General features: G+C 46.4%; 2 protein-coding genes across 2 annotated transcripts; both read right to left on the bottom strand.

Moving 5' to 3' along the window:
• Nucleotides 1-1,040: 1,040 nt before the first annotated feature.
• Nucleotides 1,041-7,364, bottom strand: LOC127538226 (25-hydroxyvitamin D-1 alpha hydroxylase, mitochondrial). Its single transcript, XM_051961873.1, has 9 exons — nucleotides 6,488-7,364; nucleotides 5,620-5,810; nucleotides 4,807-5,009; nucleotides 4,391-4,591; nucleotides 4,120-4,292; nucleotides 3,397-3,569; nucleotides 2,971-3,049; nucleotides 2,505-2,702; nucleotides 1,041-2,117 (listed from the first exon to the last, which is right to left on the bottom strand). Exons 1-9 carry the CDS (start codon nucleotides 6,680-6,682, stop codon nucleotides 2,004-2,006), a joined length of 1,527 nt encoding a protein of 508 aa, XP_051817833.1. The 5' UTR covers nucleotides 6,683-7,364; the 3' UTR covers nucleotides 1,041-2,003.
• Nucleotides 7,365-7,463: 99 nt separating this feature from the next.
• METTL1 (methyltransferase 1, tRNA methylguanosine) lies at nucleotides 7,464-11,886 on the bottom strand. The gene is made up of 6 exons (XM_051961871.1): nucleotides 11,677-11,886; nucleotides 9,781-9,944; nucleotides 8,870-9,054; nucleotides 8,675-8,788; nucleotides 8,361-8,462; nucleotides 7,464-8,213 (listed from the first exon to the last, which is right to left on the bottom strand). Exons 1-6 carry the CDS (start codon nucleotides 11,781-11,783, stop codon nucleotides 8,094-8,096), a joined length of 792 nt encoding a protein of 263 aa, XP_051817831.1. The 5' UTR covers nucleotides 11,784-11,886; the 3' UTR covers nucleotides 7,464-8,093.
• Nucleotides 11,887-12,530: the final 644 nt, after the last annotated feature.

The raw sequence follows: 12,530 nt of genomic DNA, 5'->3' as shown, positions 1-12,530 counted from the left end.
TACTTTCATACATTTTGCCCTTCAGGGCCTGAGTCTGGGCCAAGTGCGTCAGTACCTTTCCCCTTCCTCCTGTTTCTGAGAGAATGCCTCATAGAGCAGCTGAGGTGAGACTATGGCAGGGGGTGGGGGATTAAGGGCAGAACAGCTCCCTTTTCCAACTTAGGGGGCCTGTCTAGACTAGGGTATTTTAAAAATTATTGCTCCTCTAGGAAGGGTGTTATTTTGGGTAATCCTACAGTAGGCTGAAGGGTAGGCAGGTTAAAAATGTATACCCATCTCTTTGGATCTAGAGCTTGGGGACAAGAAACTGGTTAAGATTAACTTGAACTTGAAGGGTGGGGGGGAGGATAAACCCTGAAACTAGTGGCACAAGTGGTCTATGGTCTGATTAAGATCCTGACATTCACAGGCTTTTGAATCTAGAAATAGTAGTAATGGGGATGGAGGAGGAGAACAATAGTATTTAAATTACACGCATCTTTGTTCCTGTACAATGATACAGAAGCTTGCAAGTCCTGGATTTTTATAAATTTTGTATAATTGTTCTCAGAAAACCTGGGATAAGAAAAATCCCTCTATTTCCCGTTGAGCTATAGCTAGTGGACTGGGAAAAAACAAAGTATGAAACCGAAACTTGATCCACCATCTGATAATTGGGGTGGTAGTAAGACTTGCCCTGACTAGGTTGGATTCTGGGCTACTTGTGTGTGTGTGTGGGGGGGAGGGGGCAGGGTGGAATCAGGTAGATATTACTGACAGATTTATTGCAAAAGAATGAGTTAATCCATATTTAAATCACAAGAAGATTGTGCCCAGAATCTGAGGGGCTGGGGGCATGCTGAGTCAAAGAATTAGAGATTTCTTTGCCTAATCAGCCTTTATCCTTCCTGTATCAGTGCCTGAGGGTTTCTGCTTGGCCCCATACTCAGTATACATCATCTCTGTGCAAAAGTATGAATGTATTTGTCTTTTTTTCCCCTTGTTATTCTTTACATCATTCTCAGTTTCCATTTAAACTTTGATCTCTGTCAGTCCTGTGAAGGAAATTATCTCAAAATAATTTCAGGAAATTGGAGAGTTAGTTACTCTGTAAAGTCACTTTGACTTTGAGAGTCCTATTGCCAAAGGTCCCTCCCTTGGAAACCACCCAACACCCTCTGCTCATCTTTGTGATGCTCTGACACTTTTATTCAAACCTGCATGTCTATTCTTTTTTGATTTGTCTAACCCATTGATTAGAAGCTTGATTCTTCAGGCCCTCCTGCTTTTATTTTTTTGTAGGAAGCTAGGCTTGGCTGCTCCCCATAGCAGATAGCAACATGCCTGGGTCAGTGATGCAACAAACTCTTCCAGGTGCCCAGACCACCCAGTGTTCATCAGGTCACTTCCAGTGCCAGGGAAACCAATTCAGGTGGGAAGATCCAGAATTACCACCTGAAAAGTTGGAAGTGATGAGCAAGACAGAGAAATCCAGAATTGGTAGCAGGAGGATATTATTATTATTTTTTTAATTATAAAAGCATGAAGAATCATTAAAAAAAAAAAAGGTTATGGGAAGGAGTGTGGGCAGGATTTGGGTTGTTAGTGGTATAAAATAGAAATCTTGGTTTGGGAGTTGGTCTAAGGTTCTAGGCTTAATAGGAAAGAATAAGTACCTACATGACCAGGGCTCAGAGGGCTTCAGAGGATGAATGGAAAAAGATGGAATCAGACAGTTCCTCAGACCTTTGTTTTATGTGGCTTAAAGTCAAAATTAACCTTGTGGTCCACAATCTCACTGGTCTAGACCAAATGCATAGTATGTATTCAACAGATGAACTTTCTTGTCCTTTGTCCAGATCTATCTCAAGGCTTTTGATTTGGTCATTCTCCAGTTCAGCCCAAAAGGACCTTGTCCTCCCTATAGAGAAGAGGGAAGAAGTATTTTCCAGACACTGAGTACTTGTGTCTATTTATCCTTTTCTATCAAGGAATGGGAGAAAAGGAAAATAGATAAATCACATCTATCGGTTCACAAACTTCAGGTTGATGCTTCTCTCAGGTACCAGGACTGTCCTGGTCATTGGCTTGATGATCCCAGCATCTGGCTCTGGCCTGACTTCAAAGTGGATCAGGATCTGGAATGAGAAAGAAGAAAGCAGTCACTGTAGGTGGTGGTCTGTACTTGTGGGCATAGAGATTCTTAGCAGATATTAACATCAAAGGTGTCATGGGCATTGAGATGATATGTTCTGGGAACATTTAATATCAAAAAATAGATGACATTGAAGAAACTAACTTCTGGGGAATAGTCAGAATTGGACAGGAATGTTTTGTTAATAATGATGAAAATAGAGGAGTACTGAGGATCTTTCCAAGGATCATTTATGGAGTGATTTTCACATTCTGTGGAGTGGAGCCTAAAAGGATGAAGTAGGTTATCTGGTCTTCTGGATAATGTGGGAGGAAAGGGCATAAAAAGCTATTAGATTCAGTAAGGAGAGATCTTTCTCAAGAATACTCACTTGGGCCAGAGCCAGGTTTAGCTCAAGTTCTGCTAGGCGCTTTCCTATACAACTTCGTTTGCCAAAGCCAAAGGGGAGAGAGGCAAAAGCATGGGGAGCTGGCTGTCCCCCCAGCCATCTTTCTGGATGGAAGGCATTTGGTTCTGGGAACTGGTCAGGATCTCGAGATGTGGCATAGTGACACAATGTGACCAGGGTCTGGTGAAAAAAGATGATAAACCAATGGAGGGACTAGCTACCAGGGACAAAGGTAAGAGGATTGGGCCAGATGTGACAGTTATTGGGAATGACCTTCCAATCAATAAACAAATCAATGGAAGACTGTATCATTTTGGGGAGGACTCCATGGAGTTTAGAATGGGGAGCAGGGACCTGAATAATTAAAGCCCATCTACCAGAGATGGGCTCAGGCTAGAGCTGGTGGGATGAGAAATAGAGTCAAGAGAATCTCACTGGTCCTACTCACATTTTTTGGGATGATATAATCACCTACACAGATATCTCTGTCTGGGACACGAGAATTTCCAGGTACCACAGGGTATAGCCTCGAATGCATAAAGTTAAGAAGAGGAGAACAAAGTAAGATTGAAGGCTGGCAGTCTCTCTCTTAGCTTTCTTGCCCGATATGTGCTTGGAAAATACTTGCAAGCAAACTATCTCTGGTTATATTTCTTACCCACCTATTAATCTTCTACCACTCTGGTTATATTTCTCACTCACCTATCAGTCTTCTACCACTGTCACTTTTTTAAATAGAATGATTGACATCTTCCCTCTACACTTCCATTGACCCATTTTTTTTCTGGTGGATTCTCACTCAGCTCTACTGTCTCCTTAATCATCTCCCACTGTTGCATCAAAGTGTCTCTCCCGGGGCTTTATTCCCTCTCACCTCAGTACTTCCTTCACTACAGCTCTCAGAAGGGGCAGCTGGGCCAAAGTAGTAGCTGGTGGGTGGGTGGAAGACCCAGGGGCCATGGCACCTGTGATCTCAGCATGGAGTGCAGTCTGAACTTCTGGGTGATGTGCAAGTTCATATAGAACCCAGGAAAGTGTATTGGAGACCTGGAAGTAATATGAACAAGAGGGATTAGAGTCTAGAGACATTAGCTATCCAAGGTTAGGGTTTGCATCAGTAATTTGGGAGGTGTCAACCCTAAACTAGCAGCAGGATGTGGAGGTGGCCAGAATACAGTGACCAAAGCTGAACCATCTATAAGGGAGGGGAGGTTTGGGGATGTTCTTGCTTTGTAGAAGGTATAAAGGCTCAGAAATAAAACAATAACTGACGTGTAACAAGTTTAAAACTTAAAAGGTACTGTTACATAAATCATGAGTCTCCCCTAACTATAAGGTAGGTACTACAGGTATTCCTAACAGAAAGAAGACTAGATATGACGTCAAAGAATAAAGGCTACCACCTAGTGCTGCTACTTACTATGTCAATTGGGCAAATCAATTCTCTGGGCCTCCGTTTCCTTATCTGTAAAATGAAGAGTTTGGACTAGATGATCTATAAGGGCCCTTCTAGCTCTAACTTACAGATGAGAAAGCTGAGAAAAGCTGTGCCCTTGCAGCTAGTAGGTTTCAGAAAGTGCCAGAAGAGGGGCCTTACTGTGTCCACGCCGGCCAGAAGTAACTCAGTAATGTTTCCCAGGATAGAGGCATATGGTAGCTCTTTCTGGAACAGTAAGTGGGTCAAGTGAGGTCTAGAAACATTGACATTTTTAGGCTCCCCTATAGGCTTTGTGGCTGCCTCAGCCTCCCTCAGCTCCATGTGCTTCTGGGCTGGATAGAAAAGAAAGCAATGACCCTTAGAGCCTCTCTACAGCCCTTTCTTCAGTACCCACCACCCCAGTAGTGAATACCCTGCCCTGGCACCTCACCAAAAGCAAACATCTGGTCCCAGTCCCGACACAGGCGGTTCCAGGGTCCAGGCAGGAGCCGGTTCAGCCAGTTTGGCATCGCCATGGTCAGTAGTGTGGATACAAATACGGAGCTCACTGCGCGAATGAAGGTCTCCGTTTCTGGGGGCATTTCAGACTCTAGACAACCTAGCCGGGTGCCCAGGAGTACAGCCCCAATGCCTGAGGGAAGATGTTACAACTTAACGAGAATCTCCGGGAACCCTGGGAGACTCCACAAACTTTGCCCTCAACCAGACGCACCCCTGCAGCCCCCGCATCCTGGAGAGGGTGAGGGAATGTCTTGTCTGCCCAGAAGGTCGTTCCTCTTTTACTCCTCCCAAGGTCAATCACTAAACACAGGAGAAAACTTCGGATTCCCAAACCCCAGGCGCTACCTTCCAGGCCAAACTTGTAGAATTCTCCAGCTACATCTCGGACGAGGTCGGCTGATCCTCCTAGAAGGCTCTTCTTTCTCCGTAGCAAGCGCACCAGGTCGCAAACCACACCGTCCAGAGTCTCTGCGTAGTGAGCGGAGGCTCGGGGCCGGAGCAGAAGAGGGGCCAGGAGGCTCCGGATCCTTTGCCATTCGTCTCCTTCCCTAAGGAGGTTCCGAAAGGGTGGTGTAAAGAAAGGCTGGGAGGAAGTTTCCCATCAGCAGAATGTTGCATAGTCAGGTGGAGAGAAGTGAGGAAGGGGCTTGTCTTCACTCTTTTGGGCCTTCGGGGTACAGAGACGTTCTCTCCCTGACATTTATCCTCCCTCCTCGTTTAGTCCCTAGTTACTCATTTCCTGCCTCCAGGCGACCCTAGTTCCCGAGCGCCCTGAGTCAGAGCGTCTCTGGTCGGTCTCTCAAGCCCTTTAGGGCAGAACCAGCACCGGGAAAGGGCGCACCTCCACTTCCAGCCACTCAGACCAATGCACTGAAAGAACTGGGGGAAAAAAAAAAGGTCCAAGGAGAACTGAGGCAAGGGAATTAGAAGGTTAAGGAGTCAGGGGAGTTCCCGGAGGTCAGCTGGGTGGATGGGGAATTGGGGGTGGGAGGGAGAATAAAAAGGCAGAAATGTGCAAGTGGAATGGAGGACTGTAGAATTGGGGCACTTGGAAATCCTTTGTTAATAGGGAGATTTGAAGAGGGCTAGCCATGGGTGAAGCATATTGAGAGATGGAGGGCTCTGGATAGGGGTCCCCAGCGAGGGGGGAAGACTTACGCTGTGAGCAGCCCACAGGCCCGGTGGCAACGTCGCCTGTGTTCCACCCAAGGAGAGAAGCTGCAGCGCTCCGGGTAGGGACCCTCCTGTCGGAGCAGCTGCTCGATCAGTGCAGGAGCTGCCAAATATACGGTCCGCACCGGCCCGAAGCTGGCAAACCATATTGGACCGAAGCGAGCAGAATCTTGCATCTAGAGCGAGGTGAGAGAGAACCTTGAGGTTTCTCCCCCCATCCCACCCCCTGAAACCACGGTAAAGAGTTGAAGGACTCTATCATCCAAGACCCCTGCATTCCCTTCCCCAGCAACCACCGAACTTTATCTAGCTACAAACTTCTGTGCCCTTGGAAAGGGAAGAGAAAGGGGCGGGAGTGGAGGATCGGGCGTTAATTTTCCAAGCTAATTTTTTCCAATCAAAAACACTAGTTTGACTCTAGTTTTGTTAGTCCACTCGTGTGGCAGCTGGGACTGCCACAAGAATATTTACACTGCAGCTGGAGTCTAAACTTAGTGCAAGCCGTCCTTCTAAATGCAGTCCTCAATTCAGGTCTCCCACCTTTTAACAGACCAGGGAGCCTACATGCAGTTGTTGGCCAACTATGTTAGTATATGTGTATGTACACATACATACACATGCATACACACACACAAGTCCTAAAATTGGCTGCTACTTTTGGAAATCCAGTCACTACCTGGTTAATTTTGCTGCTTCAAACCTTTTAGATTTCCACCAGTCCTTCAGAGTTCTAAATCCATTTGTGCTGTTAATCGCAAAGAAATGTTTCCCCATTGACATGCCCCCTCAATAGAATTGCAAGTATCCTTTCTTTCAGCCACCCTGTACCCTGCTTGGGTGAGGATATGCCTACCTGTAGCTCATGTAGACGGGACAGCCCCCCTTTGCAGAAAAGTTCTGTTAGGAAGCTGAGAGTAGAAGGACCGGGAAGGTCCGTCAAACCAGAGGAGGTTCTCTCCTTGCCCTTCAAGCCCAGCTTTACACCTAGTTCTGGAATCAATCTGGTAAACTGTGACATCTTTGTCGCCAGCTTCAGGGTCTGTGACATGGTGAGGTGCAGCAAATAGCAAGTATTCACTTCGTCAGAGCATCTTCTCCAACCTCTCTGGCCCCTACTTAAATCTATGGAGGAAAAGAAGCCACCCCCTCCAGTACATCCCAGCCAATCCCTTCTCTCCTTAGCTGTCTGAATTCCTCGATTTGCTTAAACAGGCAGAGAACTCAACTGAAAACCTCCTACTCACTTCTGGGTGGCCCTCCCCTCTTCCTCAGTTTCTTCTCTAGGTCTCCAAACTACTTCCATCCCTACAACTAAAAATAAATCACTCTAAGGGAGACAATACATCTAAGCCAGTTTCTGGCATTCTCACCCTTCTCCCTCCCTAAGGAATTCCCCCTTTTCTAACTCATTCATGAAATAGCCTCTGCTCCCATTTTCTCTAGTCCTAGACTGTATATTCTCCCCAAGGAGGTATTGTCTTCCAGGGCAACAGTGAGGAAAGAGTGGCTCAGTGTGTTCTGAAAGGAAGGAGAGAAGTGAGAGGGGGGAGGGAGGGGGCAGTTCAGGCAACATCCTAACAGACAGGGGATTAGGCTGGCAGGGTTTGAAGGGATGGTGGTCAATCTCAACAAGTTCAGCACAGCCCAGGTGATTTGGGGTTACTCAGTCTGGGATCACCATTTGGTCAGGTGCCCCACAGGGTCTTTACATAACAGAATCCGACTACTTACTGACTATCCCTAGAAGATACAGGAACATGGCAAGTTCTTTTGCTCATCAACCAACAATCTCAACAGTTGTGGTTACTACATAATCAGAAGTCAACAGAGAGGGGCCAATCATCTTTGTTTCAAATTATCTTCCCCTTATCCTTTCCAAAAGTGGTCACTGAGATAGCCTTAGACCACTGAATAGCCAGAAGCCAACAGATGGTGAGAGGTGGGTTGGAGAAAAACCTGGTGCTTGCCTTCTACATGGACAGCAGCACTGGCAAGTTTAAACACACAGACACATACAATCTTTAGCACAGCAAAATAAACAAAAAGTACAATCATCTGACCCAGCCAGAAGTTTGGCTGCCAGTGTAAAATGTTTTCTTATTCCAGCTATACAGAGCATATCCTGACTGAAAGAGCTTCTAAACAATCAGTCCCTTTTAATTCAGGAACATTTTTTATCATGTCTTAGGCTTGAAATGTGCATTTTCCTTCTGCTTCTTGGTGGAAATCAGCCTGAAGAAGAATCAAAGACTCGAGGAAGCTTCTCAGAACATCCAGGTCCTTTCCCTTCCCACGGAAGCTTTCAGGCCTGGAGCAGAAATAGGGCAGCACAGAGATGCCCACAGCCACGCAGAAGATAGAGAGGTCTGTGTCACTGCTTTCAGACACAGGGTTAACAGAGTTAGATAGGGCAGGCCCAGAACACAATGTCCAGCCAGAGTGAAGCCAGGGGCTAGCACTTAGGCCCCAGAGTCTTGAATTCTCCGGAAGACAGCTGGAAAGTTCTGCCCCCCATTTCGAAGAACTTTCTTTCCTTCTTCAGTTGAAGTGCCAAGTCGTCCTACAATAGGGTCATCAGCCTAGGGGAATGAAAATTCTAGGTGACTCTTCCCTACAGGAAGATTTCTGCCTTCCCACAAACTTCCACCCATCTTCCCAGTATTGTACTGGGCTCACAAGATCTTTTCTCCTTTGTTTTGCCTAGCATCATTTGCCTCCCAACTCACCAATTCCTCCAGTGGCACTCGCTCAAACAAGGGATGCTCTTCAAAGTGGGTGCAGATCCAGTTGTGCAGTTCCATCACATCAGTGATGGTATATACCAGCCCCTGCAGAGACCCCATCCCACTGGTCAGTGACTGGATAAAATTGGGTCTTTACCTCATAAATAGCTGGTAGGAAGCATAAATAAGGTAAGGTAATGATAAGACTGTGGGAGGAAATCCCACCCTTCCACCCCAATCTCTAACTCAAATACAGATAAACTTAAAGTGAGGTCCCCAACACAATCTCTCATCCTTTCCTCTCACCCCACACTGACCCCAATTCTCAGGACGTAAGCATATTCCGCCAGCAGCGTAGGGCTGATGATTCGCCACTTGTGTTTGGTCCGTTTGAAGTGTGGGTCAGGAAAGAGGAAGAACATCTTTGTCAACTGTGAGGAAGACAGGCTAGTGTGATATCAGCCTCCACCACCAGGCTGGGAAAACTCAGTGTCTCCAGTGCCCCATCTCACCTGCCCTTTGTGGAAAAAGTTGGGTAGGTGCTTCATGGCATTGCTACGAAGACAGGCGATGTTCTGGAAGCCACCCCCAGAAGTAGATCGAAGGGCTCGGATCCTATCCTGAACATAATCTGAGACCTTTACCCGGATCTCTAAGCCAAGGATCAGCGTGTTTGGGAACATCGGGGATAGTTCCACTGGTTGAAAATGAAAGGTGCAAAATCATTGCATACTGGAGCTAATTGGGAAGAAAAGCCCCAATCCAAGGGGGAGATTGTTACCCACAGTAGGAACAGAAAATGGGCCCAAGGGAAATGTTCTGAATGAATGAGGATTGTCACCAGAGCCCCAGTGGGAATGAAAAGCTAGAAAGAAAGAGCTGGATGCTGCTGCAAGCAAATGAGGGAAAATGATCAGAGATCAGGAATAGTGCAGGTGGTTACTATGTGTAATATCAATACTGGGACAAAATAAAGAAGAGAGAATAGGACAATACTACTGATGGTGGGGCAAGAAAAGTCTTGAAAGAAAGGGAAAATTCTTGGGAGGCCTGAGAGAGATGGTTAAGGATCACTGGACACAGCGGCTGATCTCTGACGTTCATGTTGACCGATTCACTGATCCGATACTTGGCAGGTAAGACGCCTCACAGAGGGACTGTGGTAAGGGGGAGGGGCCAGACAGGTCATCCCTCATTTAGAGAGGCATCTGAGGCAGCATCTTTCCTGTACCTGGCCAAAGGCCATGGGCTCTGAGTGGGGGGTAGACGTTGATGTCATAGAATCAACATTTGGGTCCGAAGGGGAAAGGCCAGAACTGTAGTCCCCACCAAAGTTGCTGCACAGGCAGAAGTGCCTGGGCCCTTTTAGTCTCACCTCCCTTTTCCCCCTGCCCAAGGAGACAGGGCCACTTCGAATCGTTACCTAACAAACCACCATAGCCACAGCCTATGTCTGCAAATTCCACTTGGGCCTGAGCTCCCTCTTCTTTCTCATCCTTTGGGTCATCATGGTTCTGGTTGTGAGTCAGTGGGGCAAAGAACTTGGGGTAGAGCTCAGACCAGTCCATCTCCTCTGGCTTCACAGGGCTGTGGAGGGAGGGTGGTGTGAGTAGGGGAGTAAAAAATTGCAGAAATGGTACTGTGGGTGGGGAGAAAGGAAGGTTTCCCACAAACAGTGGGCCCTCTGGTCTCAAGGAGATTCAATGGAAAACACCCTTAACCCCAGTGTGAATCACAGGCTCATTTTGAGGAAATGTACCACCCCCATTATGGTGACCTGCTGACCCAGCCATCCTAACGTCTAGCACTTGGGGTGATCACTGGTTAGTCTGGTTTCCTTTTTGTAGCAAAAAGCAGAAATCCTTTTTTTCTTTCTGTTGTTGCTTTGTGTGTGAGAGAAAGAAAGAGATTGAGGGAAGGAGGGAGGGAGGGAGAGAGAGATTCAGGGAGGGATGTGACAGTGAACTGGAGTCTTAATCTGGTTGTATTATAAAACTGTATACATAAAATTGTTCTTATGAAGTTTATCAGGTGAGGATAAAAGAAAAAAGTTCACTCTAACCTTCCAAGTTTTCCTGCCTCTATCTCCTTACTCAAATTTCTCTCAGTGACAACCTTTTTTTTCCCTCTCAAGGCTACAAATCTTCTAGAACCTGTTTAATAAACCAGCCCTCCAGAAGCTCATTCACTTACCTCTGCCAATTTATTATTTCCACTCTCTCCTCATCAGACTCTCCCTATCCCCATAACAGTCCTCCTCTACCTTATTCCTAGACCCTACATGTTGAATCCTCTTCTATTTCCTCTTAACTGAATTTGAACTCTTCCAATCTGGTATCTGTCTTTAAGCTATCCTTCCTTCTCTTAAACCGAACCATAAAGTACAACACAAATAATAGCACATTAAAAAAAATTATTGGCCTTAATTTACAAAGCACTTTTCAACCCACCGAGGTAGGAGGCAAAAATATATTACCCTTTTGGACAAAATAAGGGACACATTCTACTACTCTGTGTGTGTGTGTAGGGGGGGAAGGTGATCCAACATTCTTGAAAATGGAGGATACACATTAAGCTGACTTAACTAGGCTGAAAAGGCTTTGAACTGGGGTCACTGCCAGGCTGTGTTTGCTGGCAGAGGGCCAGTTTAGTTAAGTAAGAAAAGATCTATTATCAGAAAGGTAATAAATACCACTAGGTAATGAATTTTATTGACCACAGCAATCTAGGAAATGGAGGAATTAAGAGGTAGCTTAAATTGTTCTAAGAGAAAACTGACTTGTGGCTCTTTAGGATCACACTCGTGGAACCCAGGGTTACTGAGTCTCATACCCCATGACGGGAGAAGGGGAGGTGCAGACTCAGCCCCTCAGCTTTAAAGGGCAAGTTCACAGCGATCCAGACCAAGCCCCTCCCTAGTAGCTGAGGTCACGTACGCTGCATCCCTCCGTTGCTATGGGAGAAGGGGAAGTCCAGTCCCGGCTCCCCAGTGCCAAGTGCACTGCAGCCCGTTATTGCTATGGGGAAAAGGAAGGTCCAGCCCCGGCCCCGCAATGTTGAGGAAAGTTCACTGTACTTCGCTATCGCTATGGGGGAAGGGTAGGTCCAACCGGCCTCCTGATTCTGCCTAAGTCCACTCTCCTGCCACCCCAGTGGCAGCGGGGCCTCAAGAGCTCCGTGATCGACCACTCCCCGCCTTCCTATCAGTCTGTCTGAACCCCTAAGTGTCTCGAGACCTCCCGGTTCGGGGATCGGGCCCGAATCTGGAAGAGGTTTCTCCAGCACGAGGGAGCCATTTCCCAGGGAGGGCCTAACTCACTAGCGTAGCGTGTGGTCGGCCATGGGATTAGAGTGAGCTCGTTGTCGATAGTAGCGCTTCTGGGGCGCTGGGGCCGGGGATCCCTCGCCGAGCTCAGCATCCTCCATGGCTACCGGGTCCCAGGGCTTCCGCGACTCTCACGTGTAGACGCCCGCTTGCCGGCCCAGGGCGCGCGACGATGACACAAGCATACGTCAGGGAGACGGGACGCCAGACCACGCCTCTTAAAGGGACAGGGACTAAAACGCCTTCAGCGTTTGGCTTTTCGAGTAAGGGAGGATGCCAAGATTTAAGCAAAAGCAACTGTTTTGGAACTTTAAAATCATCTGGACTGGTGCGAGAAGGGAACTAGAACTAAGATTTTTCACATAACTCACTCATTTTGGAGTTTTATTTTATAAGATTTTTTTTTTCTAAGCAAAAGTGTATTTTCATTCTCTCTCACTTCTCTCCCCCCATGGAAAAGGGAGAGAAAAAGAAAACCCTTGAAACAAATAAAAGAAATTTCCGCATCCACCAAAATAATGTTTTGTTTTGTTTTTTTCATTGTGCAGTTATGTAAGTTCCAAGGAGAGCAAGTCCCTTATTCAAGAACTCACTGATGAAGATTTGAACTCAGATCCTCGGACTCAAGAGTATACTACCAAGGCTCTTTCTCCCTTTGTCTTACCAACTTTTTAATACAAGTTTGCTACAGCAAAACATAGAATTTGGGTTTGTTTGTTTTTTTAACAGCAAGAAATTACTTTAGTACTCTTCTGGCCAGGGTTCTTAAAATATTTCTAATAATTTTTTTTAATAATTGTTTCCTTTTAATCTTATGCATTTTGTGCAATTAAAAACATGATTCTGAG

The sequence above is a fragment of the Antechinus flavipes genome, chromosome 5, assembly GCF_016432865.1.
Source record: "Antechinus flavipes isolate AdamAnt ecotype Samford, QLD, Australia chromosome 5, AdamAnt_v2, whole genome shotgun sequence".
Taxonomy (NCBI): domain Eukaryota; kingdom Metazoa; phylum Chordata; class Mammalia; order Dasyuromorphia; family Dasyuridae; genus Antechinus; species Antechinus flavipes.
Note: the sequence above shows the minus strand (reverse complement) of the source record. Positions and strands in the feature narration are given on the sequence as shown.

Coding starts and splice junctions, on each gene's coding strand:
- LOC127538226 (XM_051961873.1), bottom strand. CDS start 6,682: ATGTCACAGACCCTGAAGCTGGCGACAAAGATGTCACAGTTTACCAGA. Junction 4,592..4,806: donor CTACAAGTTTGGCCTGGAAG/GTAGCGCCTGGG, acceptor ATCTTCCCTCAG/GCATTGGGGCTGTACTCCTG. Junction 4,293..4,390: donor GGACCAGATGTTTGCTTTTG/GTGAGGTGCCAG, acceptor TTTTCTATCCAG/CCCAGAAGCACATGGAGCTG.
- METTL1 (XM_051961871.1), bottom strand. CDS start 11,783: ATGGAGGATGCTGAGCTCGGCGAGGGATCCCCGGCCCCAGCGCCCCAG. Junction 9,945..11,676: donor GCCGACCACACGCTACGCTA/GTGAGTTAGGCC, acceptor CTCCCTCCACAG/CCCTGTGAAGCCAGAGGAGA. Junction 9,055..9,780: donor TGGCTATGGTGGTTTGTTAG/GTAACGATTCGA, acceptor ATTTTCAACCAG/TGGAACTATCCCCGATGTTC.